We start from the raw sequence: 19,348 nt of genomic DNA on the forward strand, positions 1-19,348 counted from the left end.
TCAGATGTACATACATATACATGTTATCTTTCCAAAACTTGGATAAACTCAACTGCAGTCAAATGCCATATTTCATGTATTGCAGAAACAACAGCCGCGTTCTGTTGAGATTCTGCTTTTTGTGTGTATACTACAAAAACTAGTATCATTTTTGTACTAGTTGAGATTAAACTAATGAAGTATCTTTGATACTGTCTCCTATATGAGCAGGAACTACATGAACATAAAAATAGATTATCATGATCTAACATCTAAATGTCTTTCCTTAATTCTTTTTTTAACCTTTTGCCTACAAAACGTTTAATTTTGCACACCATTTATGTCCTCAATAAATAAATAAAATGTGCATACTGTGGGGATAAAAGTAACATTTATTGATGTAAAATGATTTTTTGTGCTGTTTGTAGGTGAGCGCCAATGGCAGTGTCCTGCGCAGTGAAATAGTGGGCAGCATCAAGCTAAAAGTCGTCCTTTCCGGAATGCCTGAACTCAGACTGGGACTCAATGACAAAGTGTTGTTTGAGCTCACCGGCAGTAAGTACCATTAAGGTTAAGTACTCAGAGCCCTTTGTGTCTCTAAAAACATTTATAACAAGAGTGGCACCTCGTTTTAATATTCGGTCAAAATGAAAGTAGGAACTTCATGTGCTTTGACAGTGGAAGCAGTTTTGTGCTTTGGAATAGTTGTGTAGTGATGGATTGTGTGACTGTTCATGTACAGTGAGCAACACTTCTGGAGGCTAGCCAGGTGTCAAACAGTAGCAAGAAAATCATTTCTCTCCAAGAAAAACATTCAGAATAGATATGAAGAAAAAAATTACTAAAAACAGTCATGAGCAAATAACGGGATCAACACATTTCTCAGAAGCCATTTCTTGAATGATCGGACACTTTGATGATGAACATTTTCTTTATATACATTTTTTTCACATTGACAGGATGGTGAGGAAGTTCCTCTGTTTCGAATCCCATTAAGAACTTATTTTCAATCTGCATTCAGGAGTCAGTCAGAATTTGGGCCAGAAGATCATCTTCAGTTTGGAACTCTTTAAAACAAACCAAAAAGAAACTTCTGTGTACAATTGAAACAAGCTGATCTGTTAGGCTTAAAATTTTGTACCACACCTGATTCTTATATCATTATAGCAGTTTGAGCAGTAGCTCTTGTCTTTAACCAAATGTTAAGACTGAATATGGTATGTAGAATATAGTATTTATTTTCCTTAAATCAGCTATTACTAAAACAAATATCTCCCATTTGGTGTCATATCCTTTTTATAATTTAGTTATAAATTATCATCATTATCAAATGATCATTTTTATAATTTGGTTATAAAAGATTCATATGGAGTACTAAGCAAGAATTGCTTAGTAAAGTTACACATAATTTTTAATACTGCTTCTCGACATCTAAAAATTCATAAGATGTTTGACACTGAATAAACACTGCCAGTTTGTGTTAGTGACAGGAAGGAATTTACTAAAATATGTAATTCCTTACATAATTGCTTTGTAGGTGTATTTTGGAATGCAAAATATATGCAAGTTAATAATGATAGAAACCAACTCGCACTCACCTTGAACCCACCTTCACTCCCAGCCTCCTTTTTCTGTCGTACTCCTGTGCGTTGCTTTTCTTTTCCATCTACCCCCCTCGTCTCTGCCAAGAAATTTCTACCTTCATTGTTTCCCACAGCTACATCTTTCCTTCCCAATTCCCTGAGCATCCTCCTCTTCCTCCCCTCCGTAGCCTACATTTCTTCAGCACGCCCTTCTGCTTCTCACAGAGGAGGGAAGGCTCCATCTCTGTCTAGCCTCTTTGCCACAGAGTTAATCCTCACCTCGGGCGGCAGCCCTGCAGATGAAAGGTGAGGGTTTGTGGCTATCTGACGTCTCTCTGGAATGTCTGCAGTCCACAACATCCACCGCTCCCTCCACCCCCTGCTGCGTGTTGCAATGTAGCAAATAACATAATGCCTTAGAAATGCTGATCAGGAATAATGATCAAACACTCTGGGAGATATCCATGCAGACTCTCCGTGAATATTAATAGAAACATCAGTCTCACTTATCGTTTGCACTCAGACGTGTTTTTGTTTTATAATTTATATATATATATATATATATATATATATATATATATATATATATATATATATATAGCCATTTCTAAATATTCTTAAATTATCTGTACTTTTTTGCATCCTGTCTCGTTAGACATGGGAGTGAGTGTATAAATCATTTATTGCTGCCCTCTACTGGCCAAAGCCCAGAAATGCTACAACACAGAACTTGGATAAGGAAATAATTTTTTTTTAATTGACAATGTTCCATTTCACTTCAACATTCATTGTTTAAGTCATATATTAATTAAGTCTAATTCTTTAATTCATTTTTCCAGCAAAGACCTGGTTGAGATTTACTACTGAAACAGCATAATGAAGCAAAAATTAGATATTAGGGTATTTACAGATTTCCAAATGTAGCTTAAATCCACTCGGTAAAAAGTGAGTGACAGGGGTGCTGTGGTGGCGCAGGGGTTAAGCACAACCCACATATGGAGGCCTTCGCCCTCCATATGCTGCTGTAGCAGGTTCAATTCCCGGCCTGGCGACCCTTGCCGTATGTTTTTTCACTTCTCTCATTACCCACTTCCCTGCCAATTCACTATCAAAAGGCCACTAGAGCCAATAAAACATCTTAAAAAACGTGAGTGACAGAATACTTGACAACTTTCTAACAAAAGTTAGCAAAATCATTTGTTACCTTTGAGATTAGCATGATTTGTTAATGAACATTGTTGGCTCAAACACTTTGTTGAGGATGTTGAATTTTTAATATGAAAGAAGAAGGTCTAGTATAGTTTTATAAATGCAGATATGCCAGTAGTTCAGTCTTTTTACCAACATATTAGAACATCTGACATAGAAAGACAACATGAATGTATCAGCTCCAGGGTCGGCTGCATCAAGGGGCCTTCCATTACATTAAATCTCCTTGAGTGCAATAACATACAGAAAATTAAAGAAGTACTGCACCATTCCCCAGTCTTGTAAGCAAATGCAATTCTTAAGGTGTAATTGAGATTACATTTTTACCAGGTGTCTGTAACAAACCATCCAATCCACACATGGAAAGAAATCAAACCTTTGATGTCCATAAATTAAGTTATTTGTCATAAAATGGAATGGCAAAGGGGAAAAGGTATTGAGCAAATGAAGAAAGGGGTGCAAAGAGGCTTGCAAAATCTCTCAGTAATTAAAAAGTAATTTGGCCACTGAGTGCAAGTTAATATCTTCTGCTTCAATCTCAACTGATTGACTATAAAAAGGAGTCTCATTATAAAGGTGTCTCACAAGAAACATGTCATGTTGGCAAAACCAATGAGCTGTCTCAAGATTATCCCAACGTTGGTGAAAAACATACTGATGGCTACAGGGGAATTCTAAGCTATGCCTAGATGACATTTTAAAAATGACTTGTTTAAATAATTTTATAAATGAAAAGTGAAAACACATTGTTCACAATCAATAAGAACAAGATCTGCAGAAGAAAATTCATATTCTTGTCGTGAAAATGGTCACTTCCACAGCTCAGACAAATGCAAGATGGATGGAAGATCGACCAAATGTCAATGCAAACAGGTTTCCTGTGAAAGGCAGACCTGATTATGTTCCAACTGTCTACTTCTGTGCACTAAGAGCATGGAAACAGGTGTGCGTGGCCTTAAGGTGGACCACAAGGGACTTGGCTGCTTCGCCGATCCCCCGCTGACACAAAAACACACATTTATCTTGTCCCCTGGCCCCTAACATACGAGCAATGACAAGCAATGAAGAGCGTTCCATATGACCTTTCCTTTCTCTCTTGTGCTGATGATGCATGGAAGGTATGGTCTGTGTGTTGCTTACTTATAAAAAAAACAAGGACAGAAGCATTTTCAAAGGGCTTCCCTGCATTTCCCTGCTAACTAAAAGAGCTGTAGTCAGTTTAGACCTGACCTCATCCAGTCCCGACTTCAGGGAATGTCACACACATACAAGCGCACACACACCCACACAAACCGAAATCAATAGAGAAACAGGCAATTTTCTCACATCTGCTGAGACAGGCGATGCATAAACCTTTGCACGTACGCTGACTCAAGAGGACAATGAAGAAGGTAGCTGCATACGAAAATATGCACACATGCTCATACGCTTTCTCTCAGACAGCCCTAAGTGCTGGTCCAGGGTTGCATTCAGAGCAGGTAAGGCAGGTTTTGGCTGACTGTTCAATGGAAGGATTTAGCCAAGGGCCCACAGACCCACAGTCATTACAGCCTTTTTCCACAACTCAGCAGCCTCTATTAACCACAGTGGATGGGAGCGCTAGGCTTTCTGCTTCACACTACAGATACAGACTTTCCAGAGGTTGAGTGTTACATTTTACAGACTCACACTTTTCCACTGCCTGTAGGAAAAATATTTAGTGGAATTTTTTTAGTTGAATCACATCAAAGTTTTGCCACAAAGTTTTAAACATTTTAAAACTCATAATATGGGAAGATAATGCAAATAATTAATCAGCTATAGACAATTGTCTTCTGCTTAAATTTATTTACATGGTATGTACAGGTGCTAGAAATCATGTTGGAAATCCTCAGTTAGGTGTTTTTAAGTATAATGTGTTTGATTTTTGTATAAAGACCTTGGAAGTGATTGGTATTCTATTTGCAGAGGTTTTGTAATAAAGTACAATCTAACATTTGATACAAAATCTGAATTTGGAAAATGTTTACATTTTAACAGATATTTTCATTCACCTAATAACATATTTTCTTTCTCACTCTCTGAACTTTGCTTGTTTTAGGTTTGTTGGATTTACCAAAATTATTCATATTTGCTAAATGCCAGAAAACATAGCAAGGACATTTTTAATTTTATTTTTGAATATTTATTATTCCAAATGACTCAATGACTTGTTGATCTGTGTTACTGAATTAAGCATTAAACGATGTTATTGAAATTGGGAGATTTTTTTTTTTGAATTATTTTGTTTTCTGACCAGTCAGATGGGTGTGTGAGAGAGATATTTCAAAACCTAGAATTTTGTTATATTTTAATGTATTTTGTCCCTGTAGAATACAAAAGACATGACTAAAGCAGTTATTAACGATCATATAGCAGTGATTTGAAACTCTCTTTAGTTCATTTGTATTGATTTTATCTAAGTGTGGTGCTGCTGAAGCTTAACAACGTACCTTGAAGATACTTTAAGTTTTAAAAATTGAGGTTGAAATTGATTTCATTTTGTGGGTGTAGCTATATTTTTCAGTGGGGGTGGGGAAAAGATAGCAGATAGGGTCAAGGGCGAGATGTCTCCATTTTTAGGGCTGCAAACTATTTATATAGTCGGGAAGGAAATGGGGGTGCAAGTAGATATGGAAGAATAATACTCTTACAGTGCATGTTAGATGGAGTGCATGTTGGTTGGTCATTACCTTGACCTTGATTCACTCCCCCAGGACTGCGTTACATCTTCCTGTTTGTGTGTTGTGGCAGGAGAGAAGAGCAAGACGGTTGAGCTGGAAGATGTGAAGTTTCATCAGTGCGTCCGTCTGTCGCGCTTCGAGAACGACCGGACCATCTCTTTCATCCCCCCCGATGGCGAGAGCGAGCTCATGTCGTACCGCCTCAACACAACGGTGAGCGGACCCACAAACAAATCTGTCCTCATAAAGAGCACACGTACCATCAACCACCTGCAGATTACCAGAGCCAAGAACACATGAATTATTCACCTCATTCAGTGCCGAGCCTCGGACACCTGCATCACAGCCGCTTCTGTGTTTATCCAGAAAATATTTTCCTTCCTCTACTTCTGCTTACATTTGTAGTGGTAATAATAAGAGAAAGTGTGCAAATCCTAACCACTTTTTAAGCAGGTTTTCTGTTGTTTTGGTTTTTAGGATTTACTTATATAAGTCATAAGTTATTTTTGTGTGACTGATGTTTCAGCACAGACAATATCTACAAGCTTACGCAATTTACAAGGACAAGTCAAAAAGCTATCACCTAAATAAGAATTAAGTGGTGTGGTTTTTTTCGTCTTGTGAAAATCTTGTAGAATATGAGAGCTCCCAACTGTTGTATCATTTTATCATTTATCATGATACATTTTGTATCATAAGAATTTTGATTTATCATCGTCACAATAATTCCAATTAATTGTGTTTAATTAAAACTGCTTGTATTGTCAGGATTGGTAGTTTTACTATTTTCTACACTGTTTGTTTAAGGAAAGCATCAATAAATAGTAATAAATTTGAAAATCCAATTACTGTGAAACTTTTTCATGTGACTAGTGTCACATGAAAAATGGTGTCTGGTGTCTAATGGTGTAGGAGCATGGAGTAGTGTCTCTGACTGGAGGGATGCAGAAACAGACGAAATTCTGAGAGATCAAAGGACAATGTGAGATTTTGATGCTGCAAATGTTCGCACGCTGTCAATGAGAAGTTCCACAACTACATTTGGCAAAAAGGTGAAAAAACCATGAACAGCTTTCATAAGATTTATAATTATATGCTATACTAGAATAGTTTAAATGAAACTTAAAGGGGAAAACTGCAGGCTTCAGACTGCAGTAATTCAAAGTCATCAGGGAGAAGTAGATTTCACATTCATTTCTGTAAAGGAACAGAACCTTCTTCCCTGTTCAAACTTAATGCAGCAAGCATATTTTTTTGACCCTTTTATTTATTAAGTTCTTTTCCCAATCTTTTATTGGATCATTGAAAAGGTTTGGTCCCTGTTCCCTTGTATTCTTCATTTATTTTATTTAGCTGCTGTTTAATATGCACAATAGGCGCCTTCATTATGTGAGCATCATTAAATGAATGATGAATCGCTGGTATAAAAAGCACAGGCCGAGCCCTTTTCCACATTTAATGGTGTAATATCTTTGTAAACTGCTGCTGTGTGAATGAAAGTAAATGTGGAGACTTTCATGCAAAAATATATAAATTGCCCCTTTTCCAGCTGCAGACCAAATATTTTTCTGTGTTGTTTTTGATAAATCTTTTATTTGGACTTGTTTTTGAGCATGCACTTAACTAGTTAAGCCATACTGAGCTGCAATGACCAATTGGAAAAATAGCAATAATAAAAAGCCAGTGTGTATTGACCTGGGTTTGTTGTGCTCTGTCAGACATTTGCTAAAAGGTCTCCTGTGCTATAATCCTGACTAAAATGTTTACTGCTTTTAATTTATTCCATTTTTACAAGCACAGCATGGTTCCTCTCTTGTCCACTCTGTTAGTAATGTGATGTTTTCAGCGCAATGCACTCTTGCTCTTGTGACCTTGCTCACCGTGTCTCTTGGTGTGTTCCCGACAGGTGAAGCCTCTTATATGGATCGAAAGTGTTATTGAAAAGTTTTCTCACAGCCGTGTGGAGATCAAAGTGAAGGTAAGGACAAGTGACAAAAATAAACAGTGCCTGACCACAATGTATTTTTTTCAGGATTTTATGTGAGATCAACACAAAGAAGTGTAGCAATGTATCATTGAAACAATATTCCAACATTTCTTTTTATTTAAACAGTGGATCATGGGTTTATTTAGATCCCTTTGCTCTGATATCCAGAATATTAGTAAGCAAACGGCGCCCGACGGGTTTTAGGAATAATATTTTGAAGCAATTATGTTTAGGGTGAATAACAATATCCCAAGCTTTAAATGTCTTACAGAAGACTGTCCAATCATGAATAATGCAAAAAGTATAAGGAGCCCCTTGAAAATGAGGTGCTACATCTTAAGGGGTTATCCTTGAAACAAATAAATAAAATAAAATAAAAATAATAAGTAAGACAAAACGGCAAGCCAACCAAAAAGATGAAAAGATAAATGGAAATCCTAGGAGTAAACTTGTTAGAGGCTGAAAACGATTTGAGACTAGGGCAGCAGGACAACAGCCCAGTCAAAGTCCTGACACAAATGCAAGTTAAAATCTGTGGTGAGACTTGAATTGCTGGGCAAAAACTCTCAATCAGTCTGAGCTGGAGCTACTTTGCAGAAAATAATTAATTTCTGTAGGCTACATTGTAAAGATGAGAAAGTTTCCAAAAGACTTGCAGCCGTAATTCCCACTGAGAAATGGTTCAATAAGGCTTGGACTGTAAAACAGTAACTCATGACATTTTTGCACATTTTTTTTTAATTTACAAAAAGTGGAACATTTTATTTATACTTAATAAAATAAATAAAAATAATAAACACCTTCCCCTTAGTTTAATTTCTTTCTCTCTCTTTCTAGTATGTTTGAGACAAATGGATTTTCATTCACCATCTGTTTGATGCCCTCAAAGCCACACACACTGCACAATCTTTAGGATGTAATTCATTCAAAATCTCTTGAATGACCTTTGAACTCTGTCCTCTGTCACCCTCTATAGGCCCGTAGTCAATTTAAAAGTCGCTCCACTGCCAACAATGTGTCCATTATGGTGCCAGTGCCCAGTGACGCTGACTCACCCAAGTTCAAGACCAGCACCGGCAGCGCCAAGTGGGTCCCTGAGAAGAGCGCAGTGCAGTGGAACATCAAATCCTTCCCTGTTAGTGTGAAATACTCATTTTCCTAAGTCACTTAAATACACATGTAAACATAACAAAATGTATTTACACAATGTTCACTGCAGGTGGTGCAAAGTCTGCTTTTTTTGTTGCGCTGTTATCTTTCTTTATATTTTTTAAAATACTGAAGACAATTATATTTACACACTATTTAGGCTTGTGACAAAGTGAAGCTGTTGTGTTTAGATACACAGGATGCATTGCCTGATCTCTTCACATGCATTTTATCTTCTTCCTCTCTGTTTTACTGGTAATCTGCATTTTACTGGCATTTTTTGCTTTAAAACCTGTTTAAATTAATTTCTTTAAAAAACTTTTAAAAAAACAAAACAACTTAATGCCTATTAATTCAGCTGAGACTCCTTTCATCTGTCAACTTGTGATATCTTCTCTGTACTTCATTAAACCTTCAGCCTGTCAGGAAGGGCTAGGAATTACCAATGTGGTTTTGTTATCCAGCTCATGTGTAACTGCCATGCTATTATTCACCTTTGAACGCTGTAAAATTGCATATTCTCCCAGACAGCCTCAGTTAACAAGAAATTAATGAAGGAGGTTGAGGAAACAAACAAAGCAGCGGCTGGTTGAAATCACAAGCCAGTGGCTACATTCACTTGCAAGCAGCATCAGTCTGTAAATGTTACAACCCTGTATAAACCTGCTCTAAAAATACCATTTTACCTAAAAAATCTACTAAAAATATATGCATCTACAGTTTAAATGTAATTTTCATCAATAATTTAAAGATATCTAAGGATATCTTTAAATTGTGTTTTTCTTTATTTTGTGTAAAAGCGCAAGGTTATAAAAATCTGCAATCGTATTATCTAACTATTAATCAGTCTGCTGTGACAGTTGGGGGACTGCATGACTGCACAATTTTCCTGCCAGATTTGAAGTCATTATTTCCTCTCTACATGGGATGAATATTAAACGTCCAAAGAGAAGTACTTCATTTGAAAGGTTTTAAAGTCAGAACTGACAATAATTGATGTCCAGGCAATAAAACCAAAGTACAGCGTGATAAAGTCAGTGTTGGGATAATGTTCTGAAGAATGATTAACAGTTTTTATGTGTCTCTTGTGGAGCATTATTTGCCAGAAGTTCTATAAAATGATTCACCTTGTTATGACTGAGGAAGTTGTCTTGACTTACCATAAATGTTTGTTTTTTTTCCTTGTGTAAAATATCTGAAGTTTACAAGACTCTGTTTCATCTGAATGTCAGTAACCAATGTGTTGCCTTGATTTTGTTTCTGTTTCAGGGTGGGAAGGAGTATGTGATGCGGGCCCACTTTGGGCTGCCCAGTGTAGAGAGCGACGAGTTGGAAGCAAAGAGACCAATCACAGTTGATTTTGAGATCCCTTATTTCACAGTCTCTGGGATTCAGGTAGAGCTCCTCAGGAACAAGTTTCTTATTTTGAACAAGACTTTATGGGTGAAGTAAAATGTTTGAATCTACTTGGTCTTTTTTTGGTTAGTTCACATCACACTAGAAAAATACACTGTGTCCACAATCATTAGAAAAGTGAGCATCACTTGAATGTTTGGATTTATTTGTGTGGCCTCAGTACATCAACACCTGTAACAGGATGTGCATAATTATTAGGCAGCCTCTATTCCTCAGGTAAAATAGGCTATAAAATTGATTTAACTGAGGTCGCACTATTCGGATTTCCAAGATTTTGGGGAGGAAAACTATAATTAACTAAGTAACTATTTGTTGCAAATAGTCAATAGAATTGTGAGAAATGTATTGTGGAAAAGAAACGACAAATTATCTGTCAAACGTGTGACCTATTCTGCTCCACAGATTATATTTCAGAACTGCAACCTACCAAAAATAGAAGATGTTCAATACTTAGTGATATGACCAAGGGGAAGAAGGCTAATTACTGGTCTACACCAAACATGAAATATCAATATCAAAAATATCTGAATATGCAGTTGTCAAAGTTTTTTACATCGATGAGATATAAGTGACTCTTGACGGATCAAATGAATGGGGCCATGGGTGGATCAATAACGGTACTATTAAGAACTTGTGGGTTTCTCTGAAACAGGAGAGTCATGGAGGAAAACAGTCAACCACTTTGAACAGTGTAACGGAGGCTGTGGTTGCTGCTACATAAATAGTTGATGGTCAACAGATCAAGAAACTGAGACTCCATTGGAGTTTCTGTTGCTGAGGGGGGAAATGGTGGCTGTCCAGGCCACTGATTTTTTTTTTAACAGAAATGTAAACAGTTTAGTTTACTATTCTTACTTTAACAAAGTAATAAGATGAAAAAAATAAGTTTTTTCATTTATCTACATAATAATTCTGCACATTAATATCTACCAAATAATTGTTGATACATAGATATTCTCCTAAGGAATCCAGAATCTCACTTTAAATATTCAGGTCTGATGTTAATGAACAATTTTAGACTGGCTAAGAGCACTGTCTTTATTCGGTAATAAAATCAACTTGCCTAATAATTGTGGGCACTCTGTAGACACTTCAGTGCATCATAAAAGTGATAGTTATTGGATTTAGCGATGCACAAATTTCACATCAGCTAGAAACACGCTGCTGCAGACATTATGTGAAGTTAATGGCTGAATTACAAGCTTCAGAATGAATATCTTACAGACTGTGTGTCCGCTTATGTGTAAATGAGTGAAATACCTATAAATAATATGTATATTTATTCAGGTGCGCTACCTAAAGATCATAGAGAAGAGTGGCTACCAGGCATTGCCGTGGGTGCGCTACATCACACAAAGTGGAGGTGAGAGAATAAATATTGTTAAAGCTAACAATGAAATACACACACACAACCCTCGGACCTGGATTCATGAGTTAACATGCATTGGTTAAGATAAAGTGTGGGGTTTTTTGAAGGGATTTTTTAAGCAAAGGGTTTTTCTCCAAAAAATCAGTTCAAAAAAGAAAGTTAAAACCTAGTGAGCAGTGATTCAGACCCCAGTCAATCCTTGTTATGGGCTTTTTGAATATTAGATTTATGCTCAATAAAGGCTGAAAGGTCTTATAACCAACAGGGTGCCTACTCAGTGTGGAAGTGTGTGCAATATGATTTTTGAGTTGTGGATAAGTATTGCAAGAAAAAATGGAGAATGGGGAAAAAAAATTGGTGTAAAGGGGTGTATTTATCCATCGGCCATTTGTTTGACCATCGATTTACACATTTGTTTATCCATTCCTTTACTCTTTTGTCTGTTTGTTCATCCACTTGTCCATCCATCTGTCTATATCTGCAATTCATAACATTCACAACATGTCCTCTCAATAAATAAAATTTGATTGATTGGAGGAAAAAAATGGGGCTGAGATGAAAAGAGAAATGTAATGTGATGGAATTGTGAAGGAAAGTGCAAGAAACATGATCAAAATCAAATGCTTCACTTATGTTTATGTCTGAACAAAAATTTAATCAAACATAACCTTCTGTTTGGTGCCACCTTTGTCCTTGGGTGGCACTAAGGACAAGATATAGAAAGTCTGATAATCTGCTCATACTGCTATACCCTTCCTTTAACATGTAGTAAAACCTTTCCTCTAAACACATTGGGTTTTTGAGAATATTACAAAGCAATTCATATGACAGGATTAGAGTCACATTAAAGTAATACTCTTCAGTATAATCCTCTGTACCTCCCCACTGGGTTCATGAAGGGCACAAACAGAAATGATATGGAGATGGAGACCAAATCCCCATGCTGGCCCACTGCCAGAAATCCTTAAGTGCCAAACCTGCTATCCACAGGGACAAAAGTCATCTTTATTGCATCTGTCATATTCATTACCTGGCTTTGTCAGGAAGTGAAGAGGTTGAATGATGCCAAAGAGCGCCAAAGATCTCCCAGGGTGGCACTCTGCAAATGCCACTGCCCCTCACTCTGCCTGCTGCTTCATCAGCAAGGAGGCAAAGGAGAAAGAGGAAGGGGCAGGAGGGCGGCCATGAGTAAAGATGAAAGTAAGAAGAGTGATGAGAAATATGGTGACTGAAGGGAATGCTATCGCCTTTCTCACTGTTGCTTCGACAGCACCGGGGGAGAGAAGGACAAGATCTAATTTCACTCACCACTACTTTCATGCTGATTAAATAATGCCCTGATACTGTAGACTGAAGGTACTGAGTTATTAATGACTGAACACACACCCAGTTGTACTTTACAGCAGTAAAGTAGCATGAAGCAATGGCAGGTATAAAACATGTTGATGCCTTTTCTAATATTTTGAGTGGTTTTCTTCTGACTTTTAAGAGGGGATGAGGATAATGTAAACACCATAAGTAGTTTGTAATGGTATTGTACTAAGAACTTTATATTAACTGATTTTTTTTATTGATGCTTTTTTTCCCCTCTCCTGGGGGTGGGGGTTAATAAAACAAAGTTGTGTCTTTAGAAAAGCTTGAGATTATGACACTTCATTAAAAACAAACAAAAAAAGTTTTAAACAAGTTTTCTCTCATCCGTTTATTACATATATCCAATTTTGATGAGTTGAAACAAAAATATATATTTCCAATTTTTTTTTTAATTATGGCATTTTGAGCTGGATGGTTAACATGCTCAGTCGTTCCATATGGGAAGAGGCACATGCCAAAGTGTTGTGTGTTTTGTTGAGCTTTTTTATTGAAGCACCAAAGGATGGTGTGAGACGTGAGCATATATTTGACAAGCAGTATTTGCCACATCCCATCAGCTGTTGATGTTGGTTCTGGCTTGGCTCAGAGATCATCAGAACCAACATTAAATAAGGGCTGAGTTTACATGATCTATCTGTACAGAAAAATAGTTCTGTGTTCAAAGCTGCACCTGGTTTATGACCATGTTATAGAGAAAATAGTTTAGACTCTTCATGCAGTCTTGTTATTAAGTTAATGAACAATGAATGATAATAACTATTTTTGTCGTATTTCTATTATATTTGTAATCATAAATGGGCTTTAAATGCTCTTCTGGATTTCCTAGAGACTCCATTCTGTGACTTTTGGCAAATGTCTGGTTATTTCCTTAACAGTGCCAGAATATAATATAAAGTGAATATTTCTGAATCCATGAACACAGTTTCTAACTCAGTTCTTAAATACCATCTTTTGACATGATTGAGTGGTATTATTCAATCTAACCATAAGTACAGCCTGAAGCTTCATCTTGCATCACATATAGGACCTATAAATGCTCAGATGTAATTATGAGGCACAGACACACACCGTATATTTAACAATAACAATGTAGTGTATGATTTTAGTGCTTCTGTTGGCAGCATTACTGAGATAAACTTTAACATTTTACAATTTGAGCTTAAAATACCCTTTACAGAAAAGCAATTTAAAACTAATTTAATCAAAGAGTCCATGAAACTTGCTGGACATCTCAAACGGAATAGTTATTATTTTTATTTTTTATTTTGTTTGTTTTCTAACCAAAATTGCATGGTAGGATGATGCATTTAGATAATTGGAAGCCATAATCAGACTTCTAGATGTTTTTCCATTTTTGCTCTGACAAAAGTTTGTGTGAAATAGTGCTATGATTTTAAGAAATTGGGGCTTTTTTGGATTCTTACATATACATTTCTGGGGTTCCACTGATTTGGAGGATGCTATATATTCCAAAGTGAGTAGGTAAATAATGGTAATTAAACATTGATCCATAGATTTGTCCATCATGTATTTGCCTCTTGAAACAAAAGTAGATCTTGTTCATATTTCTCCATGTTTGACTCGAACAGGTGGATTTTACTCACTGCAATTCTGATGCTGAAAAATTATTTACTGGATATTTTGATGATCTTACCTTTCACAATAAATATGACTTAATGTGATATTTAGATTTTGTTTGGGAAACAACCTTCACTTCACTTCATTTAAACTTGATCAAATATTTAAAATATGATTTATTGGAATGCACCTACTTTGATAGCACTTCTGATGGCACTTTTTGGGGTGTTGCGGGAACGGCGTTAATGCTCCGCTGTTACATTTCTTGGCAGATTACCAGCTCCGGACGAACTAAAGGGCACAGCTGCTGCTGCTAGACGAATGGGTAGTTCCTCCTTCTGCCTGTCTCCGTCTCCTCTGTCTCCATTTCTCCAGCTTGGAGTCAGGAGACGACAGCTGAGGACAAGAGCAGGAGGACATCTGAACATTTCCCCCCACTGTAAATGGTAACTGGAAGTCATGTCTTCCGCATTTACAATCTTCAAAGATGGAAGAAGTGTTTCATCACCTCTGACCTACATTTCATCGAAGGGTTTTCCAGGACTCTAGTGAAACGTTTTTATTACATGAATAATAAATTAACAACTTTGGTTCAGACTTCTGCTGCTCCAAATTTAATGTCATATTTCTGTTGATTTAGCACACAATTTTAGTAAGAACTTGACATTTTAAGTGTTACTCTTGATGTGATGTTTTGTATGTATAACATGTAAATTAACTGATTACATGGAGCAGGAGCAGCTCTGAGCTAAAGCAGGTTTTTATTTCTAAGAGGGACATCGATAATGGAGATTTGTGATATGATAAATTTAAAATGTGCCATGTGCTTCCAATTTCTCTTTGTCAATGGAGAACATTACCTTGTTGCTTTATGACGGATCATAACCACAGCTTTAAATCAGTCGGCTCATTAAACTGTCAAAGTTCCCATTCCCCATATTTGTTGTCATTAATATTTCGATCACTTTGAAACATCACTGTGATACAGTTTTATCTCTGATATATATTCTGCCTGAAATGCAATACAAGTTCAGGGCCCTGAAAATGTCTACCATCACCACAGGCACTGTGAACATAATCCTCAGTGCACTGAAACCAACACCAGCAACCAGGTCAATGATTAATAAGGCACAATATTGTCAGAGGCATCGACTGTAAGATAAAACCCAGTGACTGAGGTTATAACCTTGTCCCTGTTGTTGAAATCTGCTTTACAGCTTTGAAACTCTCCAGGAAGAAGTATGAGAAAAACAATCTTGATCTTATCTTTTGTTTATGCAGCATTATTTTATCCAGTTTGGATTCAAGCATCAAAGAACAAATGGGTTAAGAAGTCTTAACAGTGTGATGGGAAGGGCTAAGGTAGAATAGGTTGTTTTTGTTTTTTGCTTCACAAAATTTTGATTTTGTAAACTTATAACTCTTACCAGTACTGTTTTCTTTTGCTGGCTTTTGACATCTGGCTTTTACAATTTTTTGGACCCATTTGTGATACTTAAAACCCACTCTCTTTTAGAGATTTTACATCATGTTACTTCACTGCTTTAAACAGTTGGTTTTAGAATATTTTTAAGGGTCTCTATTGCAATCAATCCTTCATCTTGGATCAGAACAAACATAAGTGGGCCTTTTTTTAAGTGTGCGATATTGTCTGATTTATTTATCAACTGCTTGTCCATAGGAAACAAAGGGATATATTTGGAAATAAACAATTTTTTGTAACCAGTCTTGAAAGTTTGCTTCCTTGCTTTTTACCAGACCAACTCCTACTTTGTAAATAATGTCATAAAATTACCTACATACCATTGTTAGAAATTGACTCATTTAATTCTCCTTTCTCTGCAGAGATGATCTTCCATTGAACCATTTGGGACTCAGTGTATTTATGTTACACCTTTTGTACATTAGTAAAAGATTGTTCTTTAAAACTACATTATTTCATTCTAATTCAGAAAGTGATAGCATATTTTCTTAGACGTCTTCACCGCTCTCTTAATCATTCATCACATTGTTGAACGCTGTTTTGCCATCAGCTGCAGATTTATGTTTTCTATTCTGAGCAGATTTGCACACCTGGATTTGGCAGTTTATTTCTTTCTGTCTGGCAGAGCCTTTTGAGCTTTGTCAAACTGAAGAGATGGGCCACTCAAAAACAGCCAGATGATTATTTTCTTTAAGTGCCTCTCAGTATATGTGTGCATTTATCCCTGTCAGCCCTGAAAAATACAAGTGTCCTAGACTCGCTGTAGCACCACCATCCTGCACATTAGGGATGTTTTGGCGAAGTGCTGGGCATTTGTCAGTCCAACCGTAATGTGCAAAAGTCTTCAACCAGCTCTCCTTTCCATGGATTTTGCTTCAGATAACATTTAAACATTTTGGACAGTGGTTATTTATGCATTCGGAAACTCTGTAAAAGAACCTAAAAAGACCAAATCTGTCTTTGTGCATCCGAATCATGCTAACAACACAGAGGCCTCTGAAATGCAGGTATTGGTTTGTATGTGTGGTGTGGGAGGGTGTGCAGGCAACACACACCTCTTACTAATGATGCTATTGTCTGTCAGCTTGTGCTCCTGTGTAATCACACACCGATGTGGGGCTGGCGGACTCCGATCTGAGTGAGTTAGCTACTGCAGTGGCAGTTTTATAGGTACACCATGTTATCACAACCAGTTTGAAAAGGCCCTGAGTTTGACTTTGTAGTTTTTGTTTCACCCACTATCAGTTTGCTATCAGCTTGTCCATAAATATCTTAGAGGGTTTTATTTCTTTGTCTCTGAGTCATTAAAGTCACAGAAATGCAAGAAACAGGGTCAGTGTTGGATTTGTGTGTGTTGTCCTTGGAGCTCTGTTGTCTACTGGTTGTGACTAATCAGAACAGACAGACTTTTTCTTCTTGCTTTAAGTCCTTTTCTGGTTGGTTGCTCAGTCGAGCCATACATTTGAATCTCCGATGAATGCAGGTGCCTCTGCACTTTTTCCAATTAACAATTATTGAGGCCACTGAGCTCCAGGGATTGCCAGAAGCTTTTTAAATTCTCTTTTGCTCTTGACAGGGTCTATACTTTACCACCGTTTTATCAGTCGGGTCTGCTGGGGCCTTCTTGGGCTTTATAGCTTACTTTCTATCCTTAAATGCATTGAGTTATTGGGTCTTACAAACACAAGTGTGTGTTCCCCCAAAATTTCATCCAAGTTCATATAGAAGTAGATTTTAAAGCAAAAACTATGCAACTGACTAACACTTTAGGCTAACAATGTCCTAATTTTCGGAATATTATATTTGAGTATGGTATTTTTCGGACTATAAGCCGCTACTTTTTCCCCACGCTTTGAACCATGCGGCTTATAGCCCGGTACAGCTTATATCTGTAAGTTTCCAGTTTTAAAAAAAAAAACTTTGTGGGTGCGGCTTATAGTGAAGTGTGCACTATAGTCCGGAAAATACGGTATTTGTTTTTGGGGGTTTTTTTGGAAAAAGAAATTTATCTCTCAGTTTCTTCATCTCATCTGGGGCTGATTGCCTTTGCTGGACACGTTTTATACAAGCAAAAATCACAACAGCTTTTATTTTGTTTGTTGTGTTCAGGAGGAAAAAGTGGTACTAGCCTACACCAGCCCCTAAAGATCATGGCCTTGTGCATTGTTCTTTCAGTCTGCTGTCTGTCATCTCACTAACAATGGCGAACTGTTTGACCCTGTTTGTCTCAAGGCAGCAAGATGTGCGTTTGTGTTCAGACAACAAAGCGGCATGATCTGCATGAACACTCGGATGAAAAACAATGGAAATTTGTTGTTTATCTGAGATGAAATTAAACTGAACGGCTTGTCAAACTTTTAACAAAAGTAAAATAGTTTTTATTCATTCAAAATGTTATGCCAGCTGCAAGAAAAAAAACTTCCTGTTTATCAAAGCATCTTTGCTTTTCAGCTCTTTTCTTTAACTAAACAGACCTCATTACTGCAGATGAGGCCCCAATCTGTCTATCCAAATCAGTTCTGAAAGTTCATTTGGAAGGATGTTTCACTGAAGTAAAAAATTCTGGTCAGATGTTTACAAGCACACCATATTATTTTTGACTTTTAATGATGCATTCAAGCTCTGACTTTCAAAGTGTGATGTTGTTGACCCAACAGCCTCAGAGGCTTTCTGACATTTTTGTGTTTGTAGCCGTCCCCAAGGCTTCTGGTACTGTTCTGGCTGGATATTTGACCATTGCTGGTTAGTTTTCTGGCACAAGTCTGGCATTTAAGAACATTTTCAATAGGGTTGATGTTGAACCTTTCCCAGAAACTTGCTGTTTGCCTGTTTTAGTTTTTCCAAAACCAGTTTTGATGTGTGTTGGGGATCATTGTCCTGATGAGACTCAAAGTATCAACCATCTAACCTTCTGTACAGCATAGAGAGATTACCAGTGTTAGGAGGATTTTCCAATGATGCCTTAAATAAGGTGTTTTGAATGATGTGACATTACGCTGTCAAAAGCCACAGATTTCTGAGATGAACCAGGGATGTTGTGGCAGTGGGAGTGATCATTTCAGTTTCATCTGTCAGCTGGGAAGAATGACCATATAACCATTACTTATTTTCTCTCAGCTAATAGAAAAAATAAATAAATGTGAAATCCAAGCATCCTAAAATAATGCCCCAGCTAATGTACTGTAGGTGTCATCAGTACAGAGATGATAACATATATTCCTATGGCTTGCAATCATTCCTACTGGAAAAACATAAAGAAAGCAACAACAACAAAGAACTAGGGCCTAAAACAAAGTTTTGAGGGATTTCTCTAGACAGATCACTTTCTGACATGATCCACTTTTTGTTTTTTTGAAGCAAATGCATCTTGAAAAATAAACTTGCATGCTGTGTCAACATTTCACCCCGGAAGAAGAACTACGCAACCACACTAATATAAGAAGAACTAAACTCTTTCACATTCATGTCACTAAGTGTGGTTCTGAATAAACAAGAGCTTGAAAAAACAGTTCATAAACA

At 36.9% G+C, this 19,348-nt stretch overlaps 1 protein-coding gene across 1 annotated transcript in view; it reads left to right on the forward strand.

Moving 5' to 3' along the window:
* LOC102224842 (AP-1 complex subunit mu-1-like) overlaps positions 1–16,073 on the forward strand; it is a 35,585-nt gene extending 19,512 nt beyond the window's left edge. The window contains exons 6-12 of the mRNA XM_023338893.1: positions 408–534; positions 5,544–5,686; positions 7,380–7,451; positions 8,437–8,595; positions 9,879–10,004; positions 11,313–11,388; positions 14,619–16,073. Coding sequence (XP_023194661.1) covers positions 408–534; positions 5,544–5,686; positions 7,380–7,451; positions 8,437–8,595; positions 9,879–10,004; positions 11,313–11,388; positions 14,619–14,641 — 726 coding nt within the window. The 3' untranslated portion in view covers positions 14,642–16,073. The remainder of the gene's footprint in view (positions 1–407; positions 535–5,543; positions 5,687–7,379; positions 7,452–8,436; positions 8,596–9,878; positions 10,005–11,312; positions 11,389–14,618) is intronic.
* The last annotated feature ends 3,275 nt before the right edge of the window (positions 16,074–19,348 follow it).

This window comes from Xiphophorus maculatus, chromosome 9 (genome assembly GCF_002775205.1).
Source record: "Xiphophorus maculatus strain JP 163 A chromosome 9, X_maculatus-5.0-male, whole genome shotgun sequence".
Lineage (NCBI taxonomy): Eukaryota > Metazoa > Chordata > Actinopteri > Cyprinodontiformes > Poeciliidae > Xiphophorus > Xiphophorus maculatus.